General features: G+C 37.1%; 3 protein-coding genes across 8 annotated transcripts; 2 read left to right on the forward strand and 1 right to left on the reverse strand.

Annotated features, from left to right (window-relative positions):
• On the forward strand, window positions 1–3,104 carry cish (cytokine inducible SH2 containing protein). Of its 2 annotated transcripts, none has more exons than XM_005796932.2 (3): window positions 1–412; window positions 1,009–1,172; window positions 1,939–3,104. In XM_005796932.2, exons 1-3 carry the CDS (start codon window positions 393–395, stop codon window positions 2,436–2,438), a joined length of 684 nt encoding a protein of 227 aa, XP_005796989.1. In that variant the 5' UTR covers window positions 1–392; the 3' UTR covers window positions 2,439–3,104. The 2 variants fall into 2 exon arrangements, with proteins under 2 accessions (XP_005796989.1, XP_023181464.1); XM_023325696.1 differs by having other exon boundaries at window positions 1–248.
• hemk1 (HemK methyltransferase family member 1) lies at window positions 2,670–15,953 on the reverse strand. 4 transcript variants are annotated; one of them, XM_023325693.1, is made up of 11 exons: window positions 15,871–15,953; window positions 12,913–13,083; window positions 12,745–12,836; window positions 12,582–12,675; window positions 10,464–10,592; window positions 8,448–8,512; window positions 8,285–8,334; window positions 8,085–8,190; window positions 3,839–3,934; window positions 3,482–3,592; window positions 2,670–3,379 (listed from the first exon to the last, which is right to left on the reverse strand). In XM_023325693.1, exons 1-11 carry the CDS (start codon window positions 15,931–15,933, stop codon window positions 3,316–3,318), a joined length of 1,041 nt encoding a protein of 346 aa, XP_023181461.1. In that variant the 5' UTR covers window positions 15,934–15,953; the 3' UTR covers window positions 2,670–3,315. The 4 variants fall into 4 exon arrangements, 3 of the variants coding, with proteins under 3 accessions (XP_023181461.1, XP_023181460.1, XP_023181462.1); XM_023325692.1 differs by lacking the exon at window positions 15,871–15,953 and adding an exon at window positions 15,044–15,304; XR_002751904.1 differs by lacking the exons at window positions 2,670–3,379; window positions 15,871–15,953 and adding exons at window positions 4,731–4,840; window positions 15,044–15,304 and having other exon boundaries at window positions 3,500–3,592.
• On the forward strand, window positions 15,911–27,264 carry nprl2 (NPR2 like, GATOR1 complex subunit). Of its 2 annotated transcripts, XM_005797022.3 has the most exons (11): window positions 15,911–16,003; window positions 17,307–17,398; window positions 17,498–17,666; window positions 17,793–17,901; window positions 21,481–21,617; window positions 21,924–22,021; window positions 22,202–22,238; window positions 23,769–23,862; window positions 23,943–24,060; window positions 24,148–24,290; window positions 26,497–27,264. In XM_005797022.3, the coding sequence occupies exons 1-11, from the start codon at window positions 15,932–15,934 to the stop codon at window positions 26,562–26,564; spliced, it is 1,137 nt and encodes a 378-aa protein (XP_005797079.1). In that variant the 5' UTR covers window positions 15,911–15,931; the 3' UTR covers window positions 26,565–27,264. The 2 variants fall into 2 exon arrangements, with proteins under 2 accessions (XP_005797079.1, XP_023181463.1); XM_023325695.1 differs by lacking the exon at window positions 26,497–27,264 and having other exon boundaries at window positions 23,924–24,060; window positions 24,148–24,240.
• The last annotated feature ends 169 nt before the right edge of the window (window positions 27,265–27,433 follow it).

A 27,433-nucleotide genomic window follows, 5' to 3' on the forward strand; every position in this document is an offset into this window, starting at 1 on the left:
AAATTTTAAAAGCCGAGCTTTTAGCCTCCGTCCCTCACACATTTGGATCTCAGTCTGGCGACAACACACTCCGAACCGCCGCCGCCGCCGCCGGACCGAGCTTTTTGACAGAAAAGTCGCTTTATATTTCTTTAACCTGCGCCGCTTCGCACCGGGGAAGTGGCTTTTTTTTCTTCTTCACGTTCATGACAGCAACGTATCCTGGTCGGCTTCGTGTTTCGCCTTTTCACGTAGAACCGATACTACAGGTCTGATTTGTTTTTTTGTCTTAATAGAAAGGCAGCTGTCCCTCCAGACACATCGCGTCTCTCTCTCTCTTTTTTTTTTTTTTTTGCGTTTAGTTTCTGAGTCCAAACAACAAATCGTATTTTTACGCCGGAGGATTTTATAGTATGATTCTTTGTGAACGAGGGTGAGTGGACTTTTCTTTGTTTTCGCCGTTTTTACGTCAGTGCGCATATCTGAGAACAAAATCTGTCCTGCTTGTTTGTCTGCACGGAAACATTTTTCAGGTTAAACTGGATGCCAAGTTTATTAGAAAGGCGCAATTAAAACAAATAAATCCACTAACGCGCCACAAGTAAGGAAATAACATAGTTGGATCGATCTTATATATATATGTGTGTGTGTGTGTGTGTGTGTGTGTGTTCATTTAATATTAGAAGACAAAAATGCCGTGTCATATAAATTGTAAAAAAAATTATAAAAAAGGAACCCTGAATATTAATAAATAGGAACTGTATTTTCCTTCGAGATTAATATGTCTAGTACAGAGTTGTCTAAATTTAACATGCTTTCTAATTAACACGAATACAGACGTTGAAAGAAAACATTTCTCTCTTACCACATGGCGCCATAAAACCAAAATTATCCGGGAACAAAAGGTCAAAATGTGGCCCTTAATGAAAGCCTGGAAGTGTAGCGCCTGGTTTATTTACGGAGGGGTTTTGTTTGTGCCAGTTATAATAATTTTTCCATCGTTTTTTTTCTTCTCGCTTCTTTCCCCAGACCCAGGTCTCTTCTCCCTGCTGCTCCATCTTCTCAGGCCCCGTGGGGCATGCGGGAGGGAACAGCCGCCATTGCCCCGTGCTTTCAGAGCAAACCCCCAAAATGGGACCCCACCAAGGACCTGCGGGCGATTGCCAGCAACTTCTGCTACCTAGAAAACTCAGGTAAAGTCTTCCAGTCATAAGATGAATATTTTTGTTTGGCTTATCATGATGGCAAATTCAGCTGGATGGTAAATTGTACCAAACCATAATATTGCTGTTTTAAGACAGTTTTCAAGTAACGTATTGATAATTGCACTGGAGATCTGAAAAGACAAATACATTTTAATTTTGTAAACAGTTGACCCTGTAACTGGAAGACAATGTAAATATTAAAAATGAATAAATAAAATAAAAAACACCAAAAACCATTAAAGATGCGAGTTAGCCTCTCTGGCTAAATCTGTCTTGTTTACATGATGTATTCATGTTAGTTAATTTGCATTTTCCACTTTGTGGAAAACAAACTTCAATCAATAAAATGGATTGTTTCTTTTTCTGTAAACAAAATATCAATTAGAATCAGAATCCCTGTTAATGTCACTGACCAAGAATAAAGCACAATAACATTTGAAAAGTAGCAACTTTCGAAGAAACAGAACAACCGGGATGTTAAGAACAAATAAATTAATCATCAGAATGTAAATTATTGAGTTGATTTGAATTTATTTTGTGATTAATTGATGACAGGCTGAGCTGTAGTTTGGTTTATGTTCATTTTAATAATTTTCTTAAATTATTAATCGTTTATCTGTCTGTGCAGTAAAAATGTGTAAAATCAGTGACTGAACCCATTTAACTCACTTTTTGGTAGATTTTCTCCAGTGTTTTCATGTTCATCAGAGCAGAACTGTTCTGTGAGGTTCATAATGTGATGGTGTGTGTGCAGGTTGGTACTGGGGAGCCATCACTGCAGCGCAGGCCCACGCCGCCCTGCAGGACACCCCAGAAGGAGCCTTCCTGGTGCGGGACAGCAGCCACCCTCTGTACATGCTGACCCTGTCGGTCAGGACGGCGCGCGGACCCACCAGCATCCGGATCCAGTACAGCGGCGCCCAGTTCCTGCTGGACTCCAGCTCCGGGGCGCGGGCCAGCCTCTCGTCCTTCCCCAACGTCCCCAGCTTGGTGCAGCACTACATGGGGGCGGAGCGGAAAGCGGAGGAGCGGAGGGCGGAGGAGCAGGCGGCGCCGGCGAAGCCCTCCGAGCCGCCGGCCCAGGAGGCGTCGGTGGTGCTGAAGCTGAAGCGGGCCGTGTACAAACCTCAGAACCTCCCGACTCTGCAGCACCTGACACGCCTCGTCATCAACAGACACAGCGCCGGCGTGGAGCAGCTGCCGCTCCCCAAGCCGCTGCTGCGTTTCCTGCAGGACTACCCCTTCAAGGTGTGAGCAGGAGCGGCGCTGAACTGACCCGATTTACGCTGGAGGAGGTGGAGACACTGTGCAGCAGGTAGTTTGGACCTGCGGAGGCCAGTCACAGAGACATTCTGATGTGTCTGGCTTCAGACTTCAACCCTCCTGTGGAGAGCAGGAGGTCGGTACTGTAGGCTCCTCAGACATGGACGCCGCCGCGTCTGGATGTACATACTGGTTAAGAAATGACACTGATTTCCCTGAGACGTCTTTCATGCCATTTTATTTTTCTCAGCAAAACCATTTTTGTACTTTTTACATGTGTACATTTTTTTCTATTAAAACTGGAACTTACAATTTCTGTGCTGCTTAAAATCCAGTTATTTCAACAACTCCGCACCACTAACAATCACATGCTGCCGGCTCTTGTGACGCTCGTCGTTGTGAAATGTTTTCGCCACACAAAACCTTTGAGACACAAAGGCTTTGTGCGGCCTTTGAGCTTGAATTCGGATCGCGTTTTGAGTGTGTCTTTTTGCTCAACGATGCAATCTGAGTCAGCGGGGTGGACGAGCGAAAGGGGAGGACCACTCATCAGCGGATTCACAGAACTACTGAATGCTTCCTGGGAGGAGAGAGGCGGATTCTGAGAGGGAGCGTTCTAAGAAAAGCTTTGGTAATTACCTTCAGCTCTGAGCCTGCTTTGTGCCGTCGCACACACACTTTCCTCTTTTTTTTTTTTATTGCGAGATGGGGCGTGTTTGCTGACTGTCCGCTGGTTAAAAGTGCAGCGTTGGTACAGAAACTATTTGTGTGAAATTGTTAATTTTGAGGAGATGGGGTCAGGTGTTGGCGGGGGGGGGGCGAGCCGAGGCGACCTGAGCTAAAGCCAGCGTAATAGGATCTGGGTTTCTCAATCCTGATCCACCTCGGGGGCCTTATGTGACTCCTCTTTCTGGAGGATGCAGAAACGAGGCCTAGGAAGCAAAACCACACCAAATGCAAAGATTTAGATCACACAACTCCCAGTTTGAATCTAAAATTCTTGGAATGTGTGTTGATCTCTTTGAAGCACTGACTTGCCGCTGACGTCCTGCCGTGTTTCCACGAACCGCAGCTCCTCCACGTTGTCCTCCACCCAGCGGCGAATGAGCGCAGGGTGTCTGGGGTCCACCTCCAAGTAAATCCGGCTGTTGTTTATCAAAGGGAGGATTGAGATGAAAAAGGCTTAAAATCAAATTAACACAACAGGATTACAGGCGGTGGGTGACCTTGATGGAGGCAGCGTCTGCCTGGAACTGGGTTCAGGGGACGCCTCGCAGAAAGCTCGTTAAACACGCAACATGATACGTGTGTTTTTCAGAGACGGCCCCTTCTGCGTATAGGTGCCATTAGGAATTAAACCCAGGTGTGTGTGTGTGTGTTGGCTGCCTTACCCTCTGTTTGACAGAAAGTCTGGAGCCAGAGTTAAAATCTGTCTGATCACATTCAGTCCATCTTCACCTCCATCTAACGCGGCGCGATCCTCAAACCTGGAAAACATCGAAGTTATTAAAACTGAGAAAACGTTTTCAGATAAAATGGAGCAATGTCGTCCTTTTATTAAACTAAAACATGATGTTCACGAATTTATTTCCAACTCATCTGAAATAGATTTTTTAATTTTCTTCACACAAGCAGTTTACGTCAGCTTTCATCAAAATGCGGCACGCCGTATTCATCATGGCGGCAATCAGAGTCAACTTCAGAGTCAATTAGAAAATATATTCAATTATTGCTGAACTGCTATTATTTCTATTAAGTATTAATTTCCCAATCAATGTATACATAATCAAGATACAATACTTTTTGAAAAAACTAATTTAAACCAACAGAAAAACTAAACTATAATGAAAAACTCAAAACTATAATCATCCCTTGAAATCTGCTTGATGCACTTAAATAATTTATTAATGCACCGTTTTCATCTCTGAAAGTATTTAATATTCAGATTTTGTTATTCTTCTGATTACAGGGAACAAAAAACAACAAAGATTAGCCCCAAAAAATGTCTCAGCGTTGCCAGATTTAGGCTTAAAGTAATCTTTTAATTCTACCAACATGTTTCCTCTGACTGGACGTAAATCAGCCAAAATGCTGAGAACCAGAGAAAACGTGAAACACTTTTTTCAAGAATTAAAATAACAATACGTTCAGCTTTTTAAAGTCCCAGCCGTTTAATTGTTTAATTAAACAAATCAGAAACAAACTTCTTGGCTGAATGAATTCAGTGCTCAGTGTAGTTAATTTTTAAACTGTGTTTTAAATTTTACTACAGTTTTGATTCACCCTGAACGAAGCTGAGCAGAAGCAGCATTTCACACAGCATGGCAGCAGGCAGCCGCTCACTGGACCCATTCACTAGATCAGTGGTTACCAAAGATTTTCTTCTGGTCCCCCTATGGATTACAATAAAAAACCACCAAAAAAGAAAAAAAAAAAATCAACTGGGCAGACACATCGTTCAACCAGACATAAACCTACATAAACCTTTACGCATATTTTGTTTTTAAACTCCACTGAAGTTTATTTCACACTTCAGGTTGCAACAAAACAAACTACAAACCATCTTTACAGTGAAACACTTTTGTTTAACTGTTTTTTGTCATTCATCCGTACTGCTTCCCATGCCCCCCCTGCAACGGCACTGTGACGCCCTAGGGGCCGCGCCCCACACTTTGGGAACCACTGTACTAGATTGTCAACATATTTACAACCCAAATATATAATTTTATTTTGGTTTATCTGGATTTTATTGGACAGACCAACAGACAATTGTGCAAAACTGCAACCCAGTGCCAACATTTGTCTTTATAAGTTTTGTTTAGTGAATAAAACCCAGAGTTAACCCAGGATAAACAACTGGGCTCTTATAAAGTAAGTAGGGCTGCAACTAATGATTATTTTAGTAATCGATAAATCAATTGATTAGCCTGATGATTAAAAAATGGCACAGTCTGTAGAATTTTCTTTTAAGCCTTTTTAAACAATGCAATAAAAGATGAAAATAAACAATTAAAATCCTTTTTTAAGTAAAACGCAATAACATGGGATTACTTTGTAGCAAAGGATGCATCATAAAAAATATTTCTAACATCAACATGTGGATTTCTCAGCCTTTCTGCTTGACTAATTAATAAGACTGATCTGTTGATTAGTTATTGGATTAACCGATTATCAGTTGAATAGCAACATTTGTTTTACTTTCTACCAAATGAAGTTAAATCTGTGCAATTTGAGGAATTTATGATAAAACATATTTGCAGAAAAAGGTGTTTTATTTTTATTACAAATACAAAATGTTTATATTTTTGTCTTAATTATAGAGTATTTTATTCTTTCAGCAAATACTCTTTTTTTTAGAGACTTTATACTCTGTTAATGATTAATCGATTATTAAACTAGCTGGCGGTTATTTCAATAATCGATTAATCCAATTAATCTGAAAGTAAGAAGTAAAAATAAATCCCAACTGGAGTTGCCATCAGTCCCACAGAACCACAGTTCAGAATTAAAACCCGTAATGTTAGAATTAAAACCAGTAATGTTAGGATTAAAACCCGTAATGTTACAATTAAAACCCGTAATGTTAGGATTAAAACCCGTAATGTTAGGATTAAAACCCGTAATGTTAGGATTAAAACCCATAATGTTAGGATTAAAACCCGTAATGTTAGGATTAAAACCCGTAATGCTAGGATTAAAACCCGTAATGTTAGGATTAAAACCCGTAATGTTAGGATTAAAACCCGTAATGTTAGGATTAAAACCCGTAATGTTAGAATTAAAACCCGTAATGCTAGGATTAAAACCCGTAATGTTAGGATTAAAACCCGTAATGCTAGGAATAAAACCCGTAATGTTAGAATTAAAACCCGTAATGTTAGGATTAAAACCTGTAATGTTAGGATTAAAACCCGTAATGCTAGGATTAAAACCCGGTAATGTTAGAATTAAAACCCGTAATGTTAGGATTAAAACCCGTAATGTTAGAATTAAAACCCGTAATGTTAGAATTAAAACCCCGTAATGTTAGAATTAAAACCCGTAATGTTAGGATTAAAACCCGTAATGTTAGGATTAAAACCCGTAATGTTAGGATTAAAACCCGTAATGTTAGAATTAAAACCCGTAATGTTAGGATTAAAACCCGTAATGTTAGGATTAAAACCCGTAATGCTAGGATTAAAACCCGTAATGTTAGGATTAAAACCCGTAATGCTAGGATTAAAACCCGTAATGTTAGAATTAAAACCCGTAATGTTGGAATTAAAACCCGTAATGTTAGGATTAAAACCCGTAATGTTGTCTCGATGCCAAAAACGCTTCAAAATGTCTCCTTTATTCATTTTTGAACAAGTTCTGAGTCAGAAACTCAAAGCACTGATATGAAAACAACATTTAACTCGAGCTGCAATCTGGAAAATCAAAGTTCAAACACAAAATATATAAATCAATGTAATACAGATTGTTTTATCTTTTAAATAATAAGTCTGGAAACTCAAACATTATCCCTTACTTGCATTTTCACCCAAGTTATCCTGAGATTTAAAATAATAAAGACTATTTTTTCCCTGACTTCAGCAGTTTCTGCTTGAGCAGATAATCTGCTGATAAATTATGGATGATAAAACTGCTCTGTCAACAGCGGTTAGTGCACGTTGCTTGGTTTTGGCTGGACAGTTTCATTTTTTATTAACTAAATCTGACGTGTTGACGTCTTCACCAGCACAAAAACCTATAAATGCTATTTATTAGTTCGTCTTCCAGGCTATCAGGACAAACGGCTCATAATTTAAATCATGTGTCCTTAAATATAGATGATCTGATTTCAAGGTATTTACTGACAAATGGAAATCTATAACTGAACTGAGTTGTTTGCTTCATTCTTGTATGTCTAGAATCAAGTACCTATGTCAGCGATCGATGTCAAGCACATTTCTGTTTTGGGCCAAATCAAGATCAGGAATGTTCTTAAAGGGTCGGTTGGGCCAGAATGTATTGATAAAACCCGTCAAAAATATTCTTAAGTTCTTAAAATTAAATTATATTGAACATTTTTTCAGTCCCTCCAGGATTTGACGATTGGTTTGTGATTTTCTGCAAAACAAAAATCAAAGAATTTGTGCTACTAATTTGGAAATATTTGTGATATTTGTGCTTATTTATGACTTTTTATTACTCGCTGTATAGATCATGGACCATAATCTGACACCAGTTAAGGGTGAGGCAGCCGTAAGAAAGTTTTTCACAATTTCTGAGAAAAATCTGCAATAAACTACCAATTATTAGCACAAAAAAGTGCAGGATTTGTTTTTCGCTTGAATTTCCACGACAATTCACAAGAAATTGGAGGGACTGCTTGATGTAATTTGGCAATAAACTGATAAAAACTGCATTGATTTGCTTGATAACATAATATTTAAGCATATTTAATGTTTAGTCTAGAATTTAGAGGGCCACATAAAAAGTTATGGCGGGCCAGATTTGGCCCACGGGCCTCGAGTTTGACACATGTGATCTTTGTCTTTTGTTTTATGTTAGATGAATTTCCAGAGAGCAGCTACGTCCGCCTGTGAGAAGCTCCAGTAATCGGTTTTCACACATTTTCAGATCAAATGTAGAGATTTGTTTGCAGGTCACCTAGAAATTTCCGGCTCCAGGGTTGCCATGTCCTCTGAAAACAGGTAAGGAGGGTTACTGACCAACACTGAAATGGAGCTAAACAGACCTGGCATCTGTTCTGCGTCTGGAAAAAACCCACAGCAATAGAGAGCAGAACCTGATAAGTCTGGTTAATTAGAGAAAAACACAGCATTTTGTCTCAGTCTGTGTTTTTATACCTTTTATCACATCCATATGATAAACCTTTAGTCTGTCCTGAAGCCCCAACCTGCAGAAGAAACAACAACACAGCAGCAACACTAAAAAAATGTTTTTAAAAATCATAGAAAGAGTAACTTCTGACCTCTGGGACAGTCAGTTTGCTTACTGTGGCGCAATTACCTCGACGCATTCTCCCGGCTTAAATCAACCGCATCCTGGCTTCGCTCCAAGGCAAAGGCTTCGAGCTGGAGGAGGAGAAACAAACACGCCGAGTAAAAAACTTTCTGTTTTCAGGACGGACTTCTCATAACCTGCTGCTCCCTCACACTTTAAAACACACAAAAGCATCCCCCCCCCCTCACATTTATCACCAGCAAATGGTTGTTTTTATTTGATCAACATGAGTTTCCACACTTTGCATTTATTGACCAAAATGAAAGCGAATCTTCTCATGCAAGTCGGTGTGAAGCACAGAGGCAGCTCTGTTGTTCAGCAAACAACGTGATGAAAGCTTTTGTGAAAGTTGGGAACACGGCGACACACACCCAGCTGATCCGACAGGTTTTAACAAGGAAGTGGAAGGAGAGAAATTGAAATGTGACATCTTCACTCGTCCTTCGAGAGCCTCGGCCGAACTCACGCGTTAGCATTCCAGTAACAGCGCCCTAACGATGAGAGGAAACGGCGATAAAATACGTCATTAACTGCTTATCAGATGAGATTTATCACTTTATGACATTAATTCCTAATAGAAATATTGGCTACAAAATCAAAATAGGTTATTTTCTCCTCTAGTTATGGCTATTAGATATTGTGAAAAGTTTTCTCAAAGCATAAACTATTTTGTTTTAAAGGATTTATCTACATTTATAGGGATAAATGTAGATAGCAACACTGAATCAGCTACATTCATTTAAAGATGACAGCTTCAGTAAATGTGTATCCTGATCTTCTTTTGTCTCAAATTTATTAGATGTTTGCTTTAAAACAAGCAGCCAGTTTTAAACTAAATGTAATAATTACTGTTAAATTATCTTATTGAATGTCTGCAGATTACATACAAACAGGATTAGTTGTTTTATTGCACTACTTCTGCTAGGAAGTATTTTATTCAGAAAGAGAGATAAAAGTACGTGACTCAGAGCTTTGGGTTTATTAGTCCTGAAATAAACACTGAATGATTCTTTTCTTCGTTACTTATGATGAATTGTACACTGTAGCTTTTGAAAAGCTCTTTATACGGTTATTAACTGCATTTTCCAGATTATGAATGAATCATTTAAGATTGCAGAGCTCAGTTTTTTTCCACAGTTTCCTAGAAGTCTGCTTGTTACGGAGAACAAAGGAAAACTGAGCCATGACTAAAGGTACAAAAACAAGTACAGGATTATTCTTGTTCTCTTCTTAGTTAAATAACGTGCTGTTCCTGCTTTTCAATGTTTATTTTATTAGAGGTCTGTCTAATTTTCATCCCTAAAATTAGTCAGACCTCCACTTCTTCATCTACATTTCTCTTGGTTTATTCATTTTAACAGGACTTTTTTATTTTTCTAACAAGGACTCTCAGACGTTTTCCACGGTAAAATATGCATGTTCTTGGTTTTCTTGCACACTAAACATAAATATTTTAGTTTGTATTTTGCTCCTGTTGTTAAACAGTGTTGTTATAAATGAATGTAAGCGCAGGAACCTTCAGTAATCAGGAATGTTTTCTCCTTTTGTGAAAGCGTCCTGGAGAAGCGGCGCCAACTGCTTCACTTTCTGACCATGAGCTGACATCTAAATATTTAGCTACAAGTGTCAGTTTACAGACGGAGCATTTAATATGCCAAGGGAGTGTTAGGGAACATTTTCCAACCACATGTGCCAGCTATGCTATAAAGCTACACCGAAAAAACACAATAAATTCCTGTAATTTCTTCTACAGAGCTGCCTCTGGTAATATTTCCTCCATTCAGTCTGAAGCGATGCATCCTAGTGGAGATGCTGCTGCAGCAGAGAGACAGTGAAATGAAAAGCCAGAAAGCCTTTCTCTGAATTTCCTGGTGATTCATCCGCAGCTTGTTCCTGTGTTTCAAAAAGGCCTCTGAACAAACTGATTATGCAATTCCTAAATGTGCAGCCAGCAGCTTTCAGGAATATGACGCATGGCGGTGAGGCTAACAAGCTGCTTCTGATTATAACCACAAAGCTCACCTGAGGGAGGCTCTTCAGCAGGCTGAGAGAAATGGCACCAGAACCGCAACCCACTTCCAAACACGTTGGCGGCGTCTCTGTGGACCCAGGATGATTCTGCAGATCTGTGAGCACCAGTTCAACCAACTCCTGCACCAAACGAAACACAGATAAACCTGGTTTAAATTTTTATAAAAATGCAGCTCTGGAACAAAAGAAGAGCCCACTGCACTGAAAACCTGGTTATTCCACCAAATGTTGATGTCTGAGTTAAAACATTAGTATTGTTGTTTCTAAATCAATATGAACTTGTTTTCTTTGTGTTATTTGAGACATGTTGTCAGAAGTTCATAGTGTAAAAGAACAATGTTCATTTTACTCAAACATATTCCTGTAAAAAGTTAAAACGGAGAAACTGATCGTTTCAAGTGATCTCTTAATTTTGTTTTGTTAATTATGTTCTTTACTTTTTTGTTAAAACTATTATGAAACAGATAATCTGTGTAAAAAAAATCAAGCTCCTCTGGCTTGTTTGTTAGCTCCCAGTGCTAACAAATCGATCAGAGCCTCTGTCAATCATGCTCATGTACGCGCTGCTCTTCCCTCTGCTTTCCTACAGCTTCTCCCTCTTAGCAGACTCTGCCATGAATGCTCAGGCTAGTTAGCGTAGCCACCGATGGCGACAGTTTCACTGTATTGGGAACAAAATTACTTTTATTTAAACATTTCTGAATATGAAAACCAATTAAACATTTTATGAAACATTTTTGAAAATGTGCATTTTTACTTTTATAAAGTTAATCACAGCTCTAGAGTGTGATTGATCTCATAACATTTCTAATCACATATTTACATAGATTGGCTTTCAAAAGTATTCACACCCCTTAAACCTTTTCCCACATTACAACCACAAACATAAATATATTTAATTAGAAATTTATGTGAAAGACCAACACAAAGTGAAGTACAATTGTGAAGCAGAAAGGAAGTCATACATGATTAAATCTTTTTTTTTTAAACAATTAAAAAACTGAAAGGTGCGGTGTGCACAAGTCCAATGAAATATATTTATGTTTGTGGTTGTAAAGTGACAAAATATGGAGAAGCTGAAGAGATATGAACACTTTTGCAAGCCACTGTCCAAATCTGCTCCCTATAATTAATTACTTCTGTTAATTATTCATTGTTTTACTATGAATGTTGCTACTAGTTTTTGTCTGTTTTAATGTGTTCTGGCGAACTGCCAGGTAGCCACTCCCTTCTGCTGCACCTTTCTGCTGCACCTTTCTGCAGCAGAAGGCTTCTCTCCTGGTTAGTGATGAGAACCAGGTGGACTCAATCTCCTAGCGATCAGAGAGTGCAGGTACTTTTGGTGTGACTGACGTCTCACTGCCACAGCATGAGAAGCAAACAGTGCTGGTAGCGCATGAATTCAGAACTGTGCAAAGGTTTTCTACAAACTGTGAAGGACGGCCGGAAAGCCTCACAATGCGGTTGCTTATTTCCTGAGTCTCATTGGAGCAGCACATGGACTCTGATTGTTGTACGGAACAGTTTTAATATTCAAATCAAATCAAGTGAGTCATTTTTAAAAAATGTAATAAAATAAAAAATACATTTGGTGTTTATTGTTTATGGTAGAAAGTGAAAAATGAATAAATGTGGAATAGAATTTTGACTAAAAATATATTTAAGAAATGTTGATAAATGTGCTAATTTATTTATTGGTGTTAAATTTTACTATAAAATATTTGATATTTATTATACTTTTGGAATAATTGTTTTAAAGGGATGGAAATCTGTTTGATTATTTCACAATGTATTTATCTTGTTAATTTCAAAATGTAATAGATGCGTTTCTGTTTCTCTTGAGGTTTTTCACCCATGTGGCTGGAAGGCTAAAAACTATGATGACCATCATACAAAAATAAAGATGGATCAGCTAAAGTGACTTCTCTCTGAGTGAAATCCAGTTCAGATTCATAGTAGAGACTTTCCTTTTCAAGTGGTGAATCGCACAGTAAACCAAACTTGACAATATGTGTGTGTCCAAAGGTTTCACGTCTGTAAAAATAAAGTTGATGATAAATGAAGAGGCGTGTTCCAGCGTGAAGTCTTTTTGTTTTTATTGTCACCAACCTCGGTTTCAGGCCTGGGTATGAAAACTGGAGGCCTCATCTTCAGCGTCAGGTCTCTGAAGTCCCACTCCTCAATGACGAACTGCACCGGCATTCTGCACATCACAAACCCAGAAAACTATCACTTGTGATTTCACACACAGAGATTTCAACAAGGCACTCACCTGGAGAGACGTTTGGAGCAGAGCCGCCACACCTGCTGCGTTTCCTCTTTGCTGAGGAACTCTGCTAACCTCTGCTGCTCGACACTTTCTATCTGGAAACAGATCAGGAAGAGATGCTATCGCTGTCCTGGAAGGATTAAATAGGAAACAGAGGAAAGAGTGACTCACTGTTTTCGCTCCAAGCAGATGAGCGATGATGTATTGGCTTGACTGTTCAGGCTCTGTCACACCGTTCTCCACAAAGTGCCTCTTCCAAACATCCAGAGCCTGAAGCGCCGTGATCCGGCCCGCAGGAAATGCCGGAGCGCTGCATGTGGGTCTGGTGAGGCAGCGCCAAATCTGATAAAGGAGTTTTATTAGTGAAAAAATGAAATATACCAATATCAGGATCTCCAATGTAGATGGTACGTTTACAAATACTGAGCTTAAATTTGTATCATATTTTGTGGGACTATTGATAAAAGTGACAGTAACTATTGATTATTTTTTCAGGTAACTTTACGAATATCACAAAGTCAGCTCTTGGAAAAACAAAGCTTCTTTAGGACAATATTCACATAATGAAGTGTAATTAGCATCACTAAACTGCACATAGTAACTGCATTAATCATATTTTCAGATTTATTGGTACTTTTGTTGAGCAAACAGTGAAAAAAATAGCAAAACTAAAAATACAGACAGATTTTTTTTCAAACATCAATTATTTTCAATACATCAAAATTCTCACGATAAGACATATATTACAATAAATGATAAAAGTTACAGTAAATACCAACACCTACTTACAAATGCAAAAAAAAAAGCTTAATAAAATTACTAAAATATGGGTAGAAATGCCGCTACTTTTTAATTTTGGATGAAGCTGAAAACTGATTTTTTGATAAAAACAGTTTTTATTTGAAAGTATCACCAGGACATACAGGGAGAAATGAGCCAAAGCCGAGTGAAAACCTAAAACAGTTAAAAATAATGTGATGGCTTTTGATCAATATTGGAATGAGGACAAAAACTGAATGCTGGCTACATTTATTTCTAACACTGTGCTGTTTTAGTCTGTTTGTAATGTAATTCTTTGGTTGTCTATTGTTATTATTCTAACTGGCATTTTGTTTGAGTGGAGGAAAGACGTCAAAAGGGAAATAAAAGTGTTTACTTCTATCCACTCCTTTTCAGATTGATGAATAACAGACAGAGGGGATTATTTTTGCTGACTCTGCTTCGTTGTCCTTCCATCTGATTGTTTTTGCTTTTGTGAAAGGTCTGAAACAAACCCTAATCCTAATCATAGTATACATGTTTCTTCAAATAGTTGTTGCCAATACACTTCGGTGCATGTTTTGGGACTTTATTCTATACAGACAAACATTAGACAGTTTCTGGGTGTTTGTTTAGGAGTGTTTTGTCCTCCTTAAAGGTGAACCTCCACCTCTTTTTCTAAGTGTTCTTGCAGGGTTCACCATTTTCAATCTCCCAGTTTCTCTGTTCTTGGTAAAGAAAAGCATCCCCACAACATGAGGCCGCCACAACCATATTTCAGAGAAGGGATTGTGTGTTTTGGGTGACGTTCAGATGTGCAGCAGAGCAGAGTACTGTGTTGTAACCAGATGAGCTGCTTCATATGATCCGCCAGGGTTTATCATCTTATGACTGATAAGTATATATGAAATTGGTGTGCTAAAGCACATAAATTTGCAAATATCCATTTTATTTTTCATCTTGATCAGTCTTACCATGGTGTTTACTCTCATTTCAGAAGTCAGGGGCACACCAAGCTAAATAAATCCTCCTTCAAAATACAGAATAATGATGTTTTCATCATGTACGTTTGACTTTATGTGTGATTTTAGCCATTTTAAGTGGGGAATACACCTAATTTATTCCTCATCAGAAATTTCTTACATCTTAAAATGCCTTTTCTTGATGTCTTATATTACTTGACTTCTCCAGGATTACTAAAAGTGATATGAAATATCCAAACATGAAGCTTTTCATAGGAAGTAAGATCTTCTCCACACTCTTTAGCTCCTCTCTGTATCATATAATTAGAGCTTAGTGATGCAGGGTATTTTTATTCTTCTTCTGCGCGCATATAAAGGCAACCAGCTGAAGAAACGTTAATAATAAAAGCATTTTGTATGATTATATAATATTCTGCCTGAGTTGCCTGACTACAGAAACCCTAAAAAAAACCAAACAGATTTGTTGTGCCTCTTATTTTAGAGTCATTCACAGTGATGTGCTAAAACACATTGATTTGTCTTCTGCTTTGCTGCAGTTTATACAGCAAACACGGAATTACCTTTGCCCCACTGCGCCTGCGTTCCACATAGCATCGGTAGCTCGAGCTAAGGGTCCGTCTCCACCACATGGTTAAATAGAAAAAGTGTCTGGAACTTTCTTCAGTTATTAGTTTTCATTCCCCTCTTAAAGCGAAAACAAGATAACCGATTATAGCTCTGAAAAACATTTCTAAACCCATAAAACACTCAGACAGTTACAAAAACTGATAGCATGTTTGTTGCGCGTCCTACGTATGTGGTAAACACCACTTACGTCCCTATGACGCAAAAACGTTTGTACCCTACGCAGGTAGGAGCAGCGATCCCTTTAAAGACTGTGGTAAATCTAACTTTTAACGAATTGTTGTCTCGTAGTTGGGTGTCAAATAGCTTATAAAACTTAAAAATGTGTGTCTAAACTCTTATATCACATCGCTTTAGTGTGAACTATATGAAAAGTCCAACTGCTAGCTTACAATTCCGTAACTTGAAGGGGACATTTCCATCCTACTGTAGGACAGAGTGGGACCATAGACATTCAAAACCCACTAAAAGCAAATATAACGCAGTTCAACGATTAAAATATGTACTTTTTCTGTAGCCAATTTTAGTTTTCACATATTCCTGTTTTCTTCATTAGAGTGTTTAAAAGCGTAAATTCCGTGGAGACTCTGAACGCAGCAGTGTTGTCTCGTCTCTTTGGACAGTTTGCTGTAAAATCTGCAGCGTTTTCAGATGGTTTAAACAACAAAGCGACGTGACTTATCTCTATATCACTTAAATATCACTGTTATGTAGATGTCGTACAACTTTGGAGCTGTTTGTAGTTTGTTTTAGAAGAACTCACCTGCTCGTTTTTAACGCTACAGCTAGAAGCTAGCATAACACAGGGGGAGGAAACGTTGAACATGACAACTCGAATAGAGTGCATATTCTTCAGTGAGTTTCACCCCACACTGGGTCCAAAGATAACTTATCAGGTAAGCACGTATGCCTGTTAAAGCAGCCAACCCAGTCATGGAGAGCTACTATATCGCAACTTTTAGATGCATCATTTCAATAACACACCTGAGTCAAACGTGCAGAGCTAAATTACATACTTATTACAGGTGTCGGAGAAGGGATGCATTTAAAAGTTGTCGGATAGTAGTTCTAGATTTTGACAATCCTGTGCTCGCCAGACTTTTCTGTAAAATCAGTCACATGATGGTTTGTCACTAAAGAAGCTATACCGTGATCAGTTTTTCTATTTTGTTGTTGCCTTAAAATAGTTTAATGTTATTTTCCTCTTTAAATGCTTCCTTTTTCAGATATCCTCCTTTACAAGTGTTTGTATATTCTCTCCGGCTCCAGAATAAAAAGAGTTGCATGTGAAATCACAGCAAATGTTGCAACGATAAATTTGGAAAAGTGTACCAGGTCAGACTGGATTGGCTAGATTTCATTTTCAAATATCTTTAATGGTCTTATCAGTGATGATAGTGCACAGAAACCAGTCGTTTGCAAAAAAATAAGCAAACAGGAGTCTTGACAAATTTGTACCAGTTTATATTCTGAAAATGGTCAATATCACTTTTTATCTCACCTTCTCCGTTCATAGGAACATCGATTGGCTCAAAGACATAAGGTTGATACTCCTTTAACTCGTATTCTGTTAGCATCTTTGAGAATAAATAATAAAACTGCTAAATGTCTCGTCTAAACAAACAAAACAGAGGCTAAAAAACTAGTGGGAACTTTTCTGGAACAAGAAGGATTCTCCATAAAATTACAGACAACCCTGAGCATCGTCTTTATGAGACTGTTGAGCCTCAACAAAGTGTCTTCATTCAGAGGCTTTTTCAAAGCCACCGCAATACATGCAGCTACAGGAGATCCTTCCTTCCCTTAGCCACAAGCAACTACAACAGTTGCATAATATGAGTTACAACATTTAATTTCCTTCTGGAAAGAAGAAAGTACTTCTGAATTTGAATTTGTCTTGCAAACTTTTTTCTGACACTAGATAATCAAACCAATTCTCTAAAGACACTCAAAAAATTAGATGTTTTATGCACTTTTTAACTTTAAGTGGTCAGTGTACATCTGGAGACAAATACTTCACTGTCTAGTATCCGTAAAAGCTGGAGTCCGGATCAAAGTTACTTGGTTTTTGATACATAAATGTAAATTTTGTTTTCTTTGTTGTGAGTTTTTTTTTGGTTTTGTGTTTGTAGTTATTTTTAAGGACTTAATCCCAAAATATTGAGGTGTATATTTATTTCTGTGTCCTTTTCTTGGCAGGTACCAGAGGAGTACATTTCACGGGAATTGTTCGACACGGTCCAAGTTTACATCATCACCAAGCCAGAGCTACAAAACAAATTAATTACAGTGTATGTCATCCAACGCTGTCTTTTTGCTTCAGTTTTTAAATGTTTTGGTTTGGTTCTATTTCAATATCTATTTATTTTTAACGTTTATTATTTTTTTAGCACTGCTATGGAGAAGAAGCTAATCGGCTGTCCAGTGTGCATCGAGCATAAAAAGTACAGCCGAAATGCTCTCCTCTTTAACCTCGGCTTTGTTTGTGAGGCTCAGACCAACACATGCGCTCTTGAGCCAATTGTCAAAAAGCTGGCTGGGTACCTCACAACTCTGGAGGTAAGGAGTAAAACGTTACTCTCACTACATCATATTGTTACAGCTGTAATGAGCTTTTGTCCCTCATATTTTTATAGTAAAATGTCTTGGAGATCATATTAATATTTTCTCCCTGCTGTGTTGCAGTTGGAAAGTGGCTTTATTTCAAAGGAGGAGAGCAAGCAGAAACTTTTACCCATAATGTCGACATTGTTGGAGGATCTTAATGCTACAGGAGCCTGCACATTACCTATAGGTAATATTTAGATTTTTCCCATTTTGTGTAGTGACAAATAGGCCTGTCACAATAGACAATAAATCAATTAATTGTATGATAACTGAAAACAAACTCAATAATTTTCATTTGCTTGACTTATAATTTTTCTGTTTCCTCTTTCTTTCCACCAAAACTGGTCTTCAGTTTGGTGCTTTGGTCAACTAGCAGTTTTTTTTGAAAGACAATGTTGTTTTCAGAGACTTCATAATTAATTTTATGTGTTGCTTTGTTTGTTTATTTTGGGTATTTTAAATGTCTTCCAGTTTCAGAGTTAAATGTTCATCAGAATTTAAAGTTTATTGATCCTTGAGAATATGTTCTTGCATTATTATTGTACTATTACCATTATATTACTCGAAAATGGTCTCAAAACAATGTTATTGTTTATCGCAGTAAATTTTGGGACAAGTTATTGTCCAGCAAAATTTGTTATCATGAGAGGCACGTCTCTCTATGGGAGACGTCCCAGCAGAAGGAACTCCTAAAACAGGACTGATCTCTCTCTAGACCTTATTCCTCCTGATCCAAACAACAATAAAATCAAATTTATTTATAAAACACCTTTAGAAACAGTTAACTTGGCCAAAGTTGGCAGCTGGCAAAGAGAAAAAAAGCACAGGTCCAAGTATGGAGCCCTGCGGTACACCCCAGGTCAGCGCAGCAGAGTTCAAGCTCTAACCACAGAAACTAAGGCAAAAACATCTGCTAGTGCGGTCGGACTAAAACCAGTGATGCGGATCCATCGGCCCCGCGTCAAGATGAGAACGTTTTGATCAATAGTATTGTAGGCGCTGTTAAATCCAGTAAAACCAGGAGTTGAATATCGCCAGAATCTGTTGCTAAAAGATTTAAAAACTCTCAGTAGAGCAGAATCAGTGCTATGGAGGGATTTAGTCCCAGACGGAAATTTTCTCTTGAACCAGTTTTATTTGTTGTTTTTATTGGCCACCTCTATAAAATGTCTTTTGTAAGAGTGACTGTTTTGTTTAAGCCAAGTTTTCTTCAGCTAAGTTTTCACAGCAGCATGTTTAATGTGCGGAGGCACCACCTTGAAGTTAAGCTGCTGTTGATGATGGCAATAACCAGGAGTCCTGGGCTAGAAAAACTCTATTTAATTAATCCAGATGAGTTGATGCCGAATGGAGAACTGAAAGTTTCACACCAGAGATTAGTTTCTCTAAAAAAAGAGAGAAATCAGCTCAAAATGGTCAAAAAGAAGTTGGACAAGGAAGTAAAACTGTTGGGATGAAATCAGAAGAAATTAGTTCTTGCAGCTTTGCAGATCTCTTTCTAATAACGACGTAAACGCTCTTAAACTTCCAAAAGTCACCTGTGACTTTCTCTCAGCGGTTTTATTTTCTTCATGAAAATCTCCATTTCCTCAAACTGAAGAAAAAATATGGCATTTATCTCAGAACCATCCTATAAATGCCACTAAAATTAAAGCCTCTTAATCAACGAAGCTGTTTATCTTTACAATTTAGAACCTAATTTATTTTGTAAAATATGTTTTGTTGCATTTGAACAGGATGGAAGAGGCCGGAGGTGTCTTACATGTTTCAAATTAAAAAATAAATAAAAGCACAGTTGTTAATTGTCACATGGTCAAGCTTTGAATTGCACTAATGTGTGCAATGATAAGCTTATTTATTGCACATATTTGCATAGTGATCGTTGCATAAAGGATAAGCTGTATTGCTGTATTATGATTGTATACAGCTCAATATCTGTGAAATATGTGACTCAAGATTAATTTCATGATTCAGAACTGAAATTATATGGAGGAAACTTCAAAGAAATTACATAAAAAAATCAATGTTTGCTTAGCAAGCAATGATGGGTTGTAAAGTGTTATGTGTTATGTGTGTGACTTTTATTAGGTGATGAGACAATAACTCTTATAAGAGTAAAAGTGTGCACTTTTCCGCTGCGTCTACTCCAGGTAATGATAGCTTGGTGGTTTTATAACCCGCTTATAAAATCTTCATAGTGATCATAATCTAGTTCTGCCTGTCAGTTTGCAGCTACTAAAACTCTTATTTCATGTGTGAAACAATGATTTATAACTTCAAGGCCACACGTGTAATTTGTTATGTAATTTCACATTTTTAACTCACTGTCAATCTCTTATTTTTGCTAAGTATATAGTAAACGTGTCTTACAAAGTGTTTGCATTCCTTAAGGTTCTTTCAAATTTGAACACATTTTAACTTTTATTGGGATTTTATGTGACAACTGTACACAAGGCAGTGTGTAATTGTAGAATAGAATTAAATAGAAATTGTTGTTCCTCGAGGGAGCGTTGAGATATAATGTGGAAACATGATGCACATAAAGATAAGTAATAATAAAAATATGCTAAACTCTACAGTGAGGTCAGATGTACAAGGTAAGACGAGATGCACTGCTCTGAAAATATACATACAGATTCTTAGAAATATCCAACTCAAGAAACTAATTTAAAAATACCAAGGCTGTGTTTTATATATTTGAACAAAAAAAAGATAAAGAGATGGAAAATTGTAAATAATAGCAGGTTTGCAAACAACTTTGATAATTATAGAGATGTTTGGTGGGAGGAAGGACATTCGATAATGCTACTTTGTGCCCTTAGGATGCAGAATATGTGGCTTTGTTGAATAAAAATGTGAAAAATTATAAAAATTGTAACAAGGTATTGACCCTCGAGTCAATACCTTTAGTCTGGACTTTGACTGGACCTTTCAAACGCTTGAATGTGCTTTAATATAACCCACTGCCTTGGCTCTATCTTTATTGTTGTTCTGCCAGAACAACAATAAAAATTTATTGTTGCCAGATTTTCAACTGTTATGAGAAGTATTTATTATTAAAACAAAAGCAGTTACTAAACCTGAGGTTATCTTGAGCTAAGTTGCACCATTGGCTGCATTTTTCATTGAACTTATTGTGTTTACTAACCACGCGGATAAACAGAAGCAGTCACAATTTTGACCAGCTTTCATCTTCCTGCTGTAGAATAGCATCCCCACAGCATGATACTGCCACCCTGGTTCACAGGGTTGATGTGCAGTGACACTGTTACAACACACACAGCTGGACAGATGTTTACTCTAATAAAGTGGCCTCTGAAGGCAGATGGTGGACCAGATTTTATATTTAGGATATGATTATAAGACTAAAGAATTACAATACAAATTGATTCTCACATGTTGAATTTGTGTTTAGAAATAAACGATAAACCATGCTTCATTTTCCTTCCACTTTACAATTTGGAAAACAGAAAAGGTCACATCACTAGTTTGGCTGTATTTCTGATATTTAAAACAAAAATGTAATCAATAATTATTGGTATCGACTGATATGAAACACTTGTATCGTGATATGTTTGTCGGCCATTTTGTCCAGCCCTATATTTCAGCCTGTCAGGTTTGTTTTTTTTAAAGCTGGATTTGTGATTCAGAATACAAATCTTGTTATGTAATTACATAACAAGATTTATGTAATTACATAAATTTCACCCTAATTCATCCTTAATTAGGGTGAAGTTTGTAACTCTGTTTTTTTTTCTTTCTCTAGACGACTCCAACACCATCCAGCTAAAACTGATCCAGCAGCGGACGGACCCCCCCACTGTCCAGGAGTATGACGTCCCCGTCTTCACCGAATGCAAAGAGCTTTTTATAAAGTCTCAGTGGGACCTCACCACTCAGCAGGCAGGATGAGCACTTTGTGGCTGCTAATATCAACGTCATGATAAGACATGTTCTAGATTTCCAGGAAGCAGCTGTTAAAAGATTAGTGTGTAGCACTTTTTATCACGCTGGAAAAAGTGATGACTTTTCCAAATGTTTCTTGGCGGGGAAATGAGCTTCTCTAATAGGAAATAATCTCTTTATTGATGCAGTACAGTGTTATTACTGTAATAAAACAATGTTCTCACGCTAATACCGAATGCAGTTTTGCATTCTTCAAACAAATGAGGCTGTGGAGCTCATTATCTGTTATGTTGTTTTATTTAGATTTTGCCTTACATTGATGGATTCAGGCACATCCAGAAAATCTCTGCCGAATCAGACGTCGAGCTGAATCTTGTTCGTATCGCTGTGCAGAATCTGCTGTGAGTTCATTCCTGTTATTTATGAGGGGAAATCTGTTGTAGTTCTTATAGATTTTGGTATTTTTAGTACGGTTTATTTGCTTTAAATTATACAGCCGTTTGCGTTGCTTTTTAAAGTTCTCACGTCTTCTGGGACCAACAGTAAAAACTGATATATTCGCATCCATCTTGTCCTTCCAGGTATTATGGTGTTGTGACTTTGGTCTCGATATTCCAGGTACTGAACTAATTTTACAACATGTTGTTTAATGTTTTCCAGTGTGGGCAGATTTAGTGTTGTGAAACTGTTCATGAAATAGCCCAAAGGCCAACCTCAAAATGTAAAATATTAGTATATAACAGAATTATTAGCTCACGCTAACAGGATTCCTGCTATTTCTAAGAATTTATAGAAAATATTGTTGGTTTTAGCAGTAATTGGTTTTTAGCATTTCCAGGCATGGCCATGTGAGGAAAAATTTATTTTTAGTTTTAAAATCTTCATTTATGAAAGCCAAAAATTTCAGACATGGTAAAAACTAAGCAAAATGTTGCTCAGTTTACCTTAATATTTAATTTTAAAAAATTTACTTTCTTCACAACATCCTTTCAAACCTAAAGCCTAATTTGAATCAAAACTGTGGCATGTCATTTGGGAACCTTTGCACCACATAGTAATATCATTTTCAAAACAGACATTTTAGTGAAGAAGATACTATGTAATTAAAGCCGTAGGAGTTATTGGAAAACAATGTTTTATCTGCTTTTACAGCCGTGTCCTATGTAGAGCAGTTAGCGCTGGGAACTTTGTTATTTTAGTGCTTTTAGACTTAACAGCATCCTTTGATACGTGGATCGTAATATCCTCATATAGTGTTTAGAACATGTTGAAATAAAAGCTAGAAATCTTGCCTCAAAATGAGTTCCTCTCCACTCTGGGGTTCTCCAAGGCTGTGTGTTTGGCCCATTTCTATTCATCTTGTGCTGTATGTGGTGTCTGTGGTGAATCTTAAGGAAGCACAATTGTGTTTTTCATTTTTACTCAGGCTTGCCTGCAAGTTAAGATAAGCAGCATTTATCCTGTCACCTGAACTGCCTGAAAAACAAAAACTGAACGATGTTAAGCTTTCTGAACCTAAATGTAAACAAAACGGGTCATTTGGTGAGGAATCTCAGAATCAAATTCAAATTAGCTTTATTTTGGTAAGTTTACATAATTCTTTAATCTTTAATCCCATTTTGAGTTCATACTTTTAGTAATAGTGGGTTTTCTCTTTAATTTGATATGATTTGAAGGGCAATTTTCTTTATTGAGATTTTATAATCCACTATAATTGGATTGGTTTGGTTTTTATTTTCATTTCATTTATTTATTTCGGATATTCTTGTCTTCATTTGCAATGTTAATTGAGAGGGCGTACCAGCCTTTATGCCATTACCTTTATATTACTTGTAAATGGTCTCAAAACGACAATATCATTGTTTATCGGACAATTTATCATCCAGCAAAATTTGTAAAATTATTTCGAATTATACCTCTTCTTTTATTCTATTTATGTTGTTTTGTTTGTTGTTGTTTCTTAATGTTCTATACAAATAAATTGAAAGTGTTATTGTTGTCCAAGCATCCATTACAAATAATGCTTGCACAGAGATAAATAAATGATTAAAAAAAGGGCCAGAAATTAAAATCTGTCTGTAAAAACATTTTTGTAGGAACTCCGTAATCAGACTGTTTTTAGGCTGACTATCTTGCTAATTTTCGCAGTACTCCAACGTCTACTGCACAACCCCAAAGGTTCAGAGCCTCATTGATGACAAATCCCTTCAGGACGAATGCCTCAGCTACGTTTCCAAACAGGGTAAGGAAAAACATCTGCTTGAAGATGACATTTTGATTGATTTCCAGAGGTTTCATTGCAGGGTTTTGGGTCATGGTCAGGTCAGAAACGTGCCAGCCTCCGGGACGTGTTCCAGCTCTACTGTGGTCTCAGTCCAGGAACGACGGTGCGAGACCTTTGTTCTCGCTACTCGCAGCAACTTCAAAGGGTTGATGAGAGGTCAGCGCATCAGTTCCTGAAGTGACTCTGGAAATATCGGGTCAGAGTGACTCTTGTTTAACAAAGTGTGTGTTTTGTTTTACCCAGGAGGCTAATCCAGTTCGGACTGATGAAAAGTCTCATCCGACGGCTTCAGAAATATCCTGTGAAGGTGGTCCGGGATGAGAGGAGCAGACCGCCTCGTCTCTACACTGGCTGTCATAGTTATGATGAAATCTGCTGCAAAACAGGCAAGTTCAGCAGCTCTATTTAAACTCAGGGTTTGTTTGTTTTTGTTTTTTTACCTTGTACAGTTTAGTTATTCATTATAGATTGGGCCATGTAGCTCATCCTAGTACTAATACCCATTTTGGTATTTTCTCAGAGGAAAGGAACGCTGACACACTTCCTTGGTTTTAAAAAATTCTTGCTAAAGTTCAGCACACTATTTATAGCACAAATTACAGAAACATTGCACTGCAAAAATATGCACTGATTACATATTCAGTCCATGACCAGTGAACACGACTGTAAGGGAAAGAATGTTGAAAATATAATCTAAACTGAATAAAAATCTCAGTTATTAATAGTTTCCTGGTCTGTTAGGAGCCTAAAGAAAGAGGCTTCATGGCCTGATTCTGAGATCTAATGTTTCACTTTACCCTGAGGTGTGATGTATTCAACGTCTTGGAGAAACACCTGTTTGTGTTAAGTACCAGAGCCACAGCTAAAGAAAGATTTGATTGTCTCAATGACATCTAAAAGGAGAAACGGGAAAATTCCTGCTTAAACAGCTGTTATTTGGCCAAAAATGTCTCTCAAAAACCAAAAGATTGTTGGTTCTGGTACGGTTCTTTTGGAAATCTTGATTCTTCTTCCACCTTGTGATTCAAAACTGAGTTGGATACGAAGGAAAGGAGCGCTTAAACAAAGTTAATGAGTGATGCCGAACAAACATCCAAGCTTTGGTCAAAAATGATCCCAACTGAATCTGACAAAGTGATAATTAGGCCTGGTTCTGACTCAGTATGCTAATATCCGATGGGCTCTGATGTTTTGTTTTGAACTCAGTTGGTCACTGAGTGTCCAAGCTTCAGGGCAGGAGACATCACAAGGGCTGGTCAACCAATCAGAAGAAGACTTTCATAAAGTATTACAGATTTCTTCTGCTTTTTATTTTCACTTAAATGTGAATATTTCAGATAAATTGTAATATTTGAAAAATATAAAGTGAGTAAATTCAAAAAGCAGATTCTAATTTAGGATTTTAAAAGCTATTTATAGCAAAACAACCTAACTATGTGAAAAATGAATGTTCCCTTTTTAAGTTATAAATCTGCTGATAAATGTATTTAGTTTGGGACAATCAAATTCTTTGAAATCTATCAGTTTTGAAACATTTACAGCGGATCTCCAGTTTGAAACACATGCAGGTGAAAAAAAAAACACAAATATAATTTGATGTACCCCTATTATCACCATGACTTTTGTTTAAATAGCATTAAAAGAAGATAAAAGTGGAATGTTTTGGTGTAAAACAAACACAATATTTCAAAAAGAGAACATCATACCAATATCTTTCTATCACTGATAGAAACCAGGAAGTCAGTCAAATCCCAAACTGAGAATGACCAATTATTAGTTTTTGGCCTTAAACCCAAATTACTTGAGTTATACAGTATGACAAAATAAACTGAATTTAAGTTTTGGTGTGGCCTAGTCAAAGTTTGGATTTGAATCACATTAAAATGCTGCAGCGTGGCCTTAAGTAATCTGTTCCTGCTTTAAAACTCACCAATGGGGCTGAATAAAGAAGTTCTGCAATGAAGGGTAGACATAAGACTCAACAGTTACTGGAAATGCTTGATTATTGATATGGTAACCAGTTATTATGTTTAGGGCTCAGTTATTTTTTGTGTTAAACCAGATTGTTTTGTATAGCTTTAAAAATGAATTTAATTCATCATTTAAAACTGCATATTGCGTTTACTCAGTTTATCTTTGCTTGAAATTTAAACTTGGTTTAGTGTGAAATAAAGCAGAAACAGAAGGAATTTGTGAAACTGAAAAATGTTTTTTTGCAGTTCTAAATTTCACATTAAAGACCAATTATTTAGGCTGAGAGATAACAAAAATGTCAACAAGCTGTCACCTTATACCAATTGTTTCACCATCAGAGCTGCTAACGTGACAAAATCAGGTAGCAAAAAATAATAATTAATGTTTAAAGTTAAAACCAACCAATAATTATTTTCAATTCTGAATTAGATAAATAAAAATATTCTTGTAAGATAGTCTCACATTTCTGGACAGGTATTCAGACAAATGTTTTGGAGTACATAACTTATTGCAGTTATTTTGAACAGCTCGGGATGCTACTTGCTTAACATAAGATGTTATTTTAACTCAACATGAAAGTCTTGTATGTATTTTGAAGTATGTGCTGCTTTTTTACAGGGATTAGCTACCTGGAGCTGGATGAACGTTTGGAAAATGACCCTAATATTGTCATCTGCTGGAAGTGATGTTAAATGAAGCCATCTACCAAGAAGCCTCCACCAATACAGCCAAGAGCGAGACGCCTCAAAGATTGAGTTATGTTTTGTAAATGTCTTTGCTCCGTTTTTCATTAATTATTTATTTCTATCTTTAAAAGACTGTGACTAACGTTAGCCTGAGTCTGGTTATTGTCTTCTCTTTGTTTTGTAAACAATAGTCCAGAAGAGATCAGAACCGGGTATTAACCAGAATATGTTAAAATTCAGTTTAAACTGTTTCCTACTCAAGTTTACTGTGTGTGTGGATTTCTTTTTAACTGTTGCTGTGTAAACCAAAATATGGCTATTCCTGTATCATCTCCTGCTTACATTGTGACAAAAAAGGTCTGTATTTACTGTAAATGCCAGACAACATTAACCTTTGCAGCTACACAGAACCACTGGTACATGGCCTGCAGCCTTGGAAATACTGAGCAGGAAATGCTTACATTTACCTAACTGTTGGGATAACTTGTTGCTGAGCAGAAATTCATTTTAATTGGCTCCTCATACTTTAGCACAAGTTGGGTTGAATAAAAATAATGTCAAATACCAGGATATGGATTTAAAGTCTCCATTTACATGAAATGTCTCTTTGTTTTGAAACTTGCAGTGAAGCAAGTAACTGCACAATGTCTGTCTTTATAAGACTGAATAAAACAAAGTGTACCTTGATTTTTTATTATTATTTTTTACTTTGATGGTGTTTTTTTTTAGATTTCACAGGCTGCAAAACTGAAAAATTGAATCGAATTGTTGAAAAATCTTGTACACCACCCTCTTCCAAAGTTTAGGAGCTTACACACAATCACTGATCAAAACTAAACTTAAAGTGTGAAGTCCCTGAAATATTGTAT

This window comes from Xiphophorus maculatus, chromosome 20 (genome assembly GCF_002775205.1).
Source record: "Xiphophorus maculatus strain JP 163 A chromosome 20, X_maculatus-5.0-male, whole genome shotgun sequence".
Lineage (NCBI taxonomy): Eukaryota > Metazoa > Chordata > Actinopteri > Cyprinodontiformes > Poeciliidae > Xiphophorus > Xiphophorus maculatus.

Bases quoted from the DNA above. Each gene is read 5' to 3' on its own strand.
- cish (XM_005796932.2), top strand. From the start codon at position 393: ATGATTCTTTGTGAACGAGG. The intron at 413-1,008 runs GTGAGTGGACTT...TTCTTTCCCCAG, and splicing joins ATGATTCTTTGTGAACGAGG to ACCCAGGTCTCTTCTCCCTG. The intron at 1,173-1,938 runs GTAAAGTCTTCC...GTGTGTGTGCAG, and splicing joins CTGCTACCTAGAAAACTCAG to GTTGGTACTGGGGAGCCATC.
- hemk1 (XM_023325692.1), bottom strand. From the start codon at position 15,112: ATGTGGTGGAGACGGACCCTTAGCTCGAGCTACCGATGCTATGTGGAA. The intron at 12,676-12,744 runs GTGAGTGCCTTG...TGTGATGTGCAG, and splicing joins TGCTCCAAACGTCTCTCCAG to AATGCCGGTGCAGTTCGTCA. The intron at 10,593-12,581 runs GTTGGTGACAAT...CGTTTGGTGCAG, and splicing joins TACCCAGGCCTGAAACCGAG to GAGTTGGTTGAACTGGTGCT.
- nprl2 (XM_005797022.3), top strand. From the start codon at position 15,932: ATGACAACTCGAATAGAGTGCATATTCTTCAGTGAGTTTCACCCCACA. The intron at 16,004-17,306 runs GTAAGCACGTAT...TTTTCTTGGCAG, and splicing joins GTCCAAAGATAACTTATCAG to GTACCAGAGGAGTACATTTC. The intron at 17,667-17,792 runs GTAAGGAGTAAA...GCTGTGTTGCAG, and splicing joins GGTACCTCACAACTCTGGAG to TTGGAAAGTGGCTTTATTTC.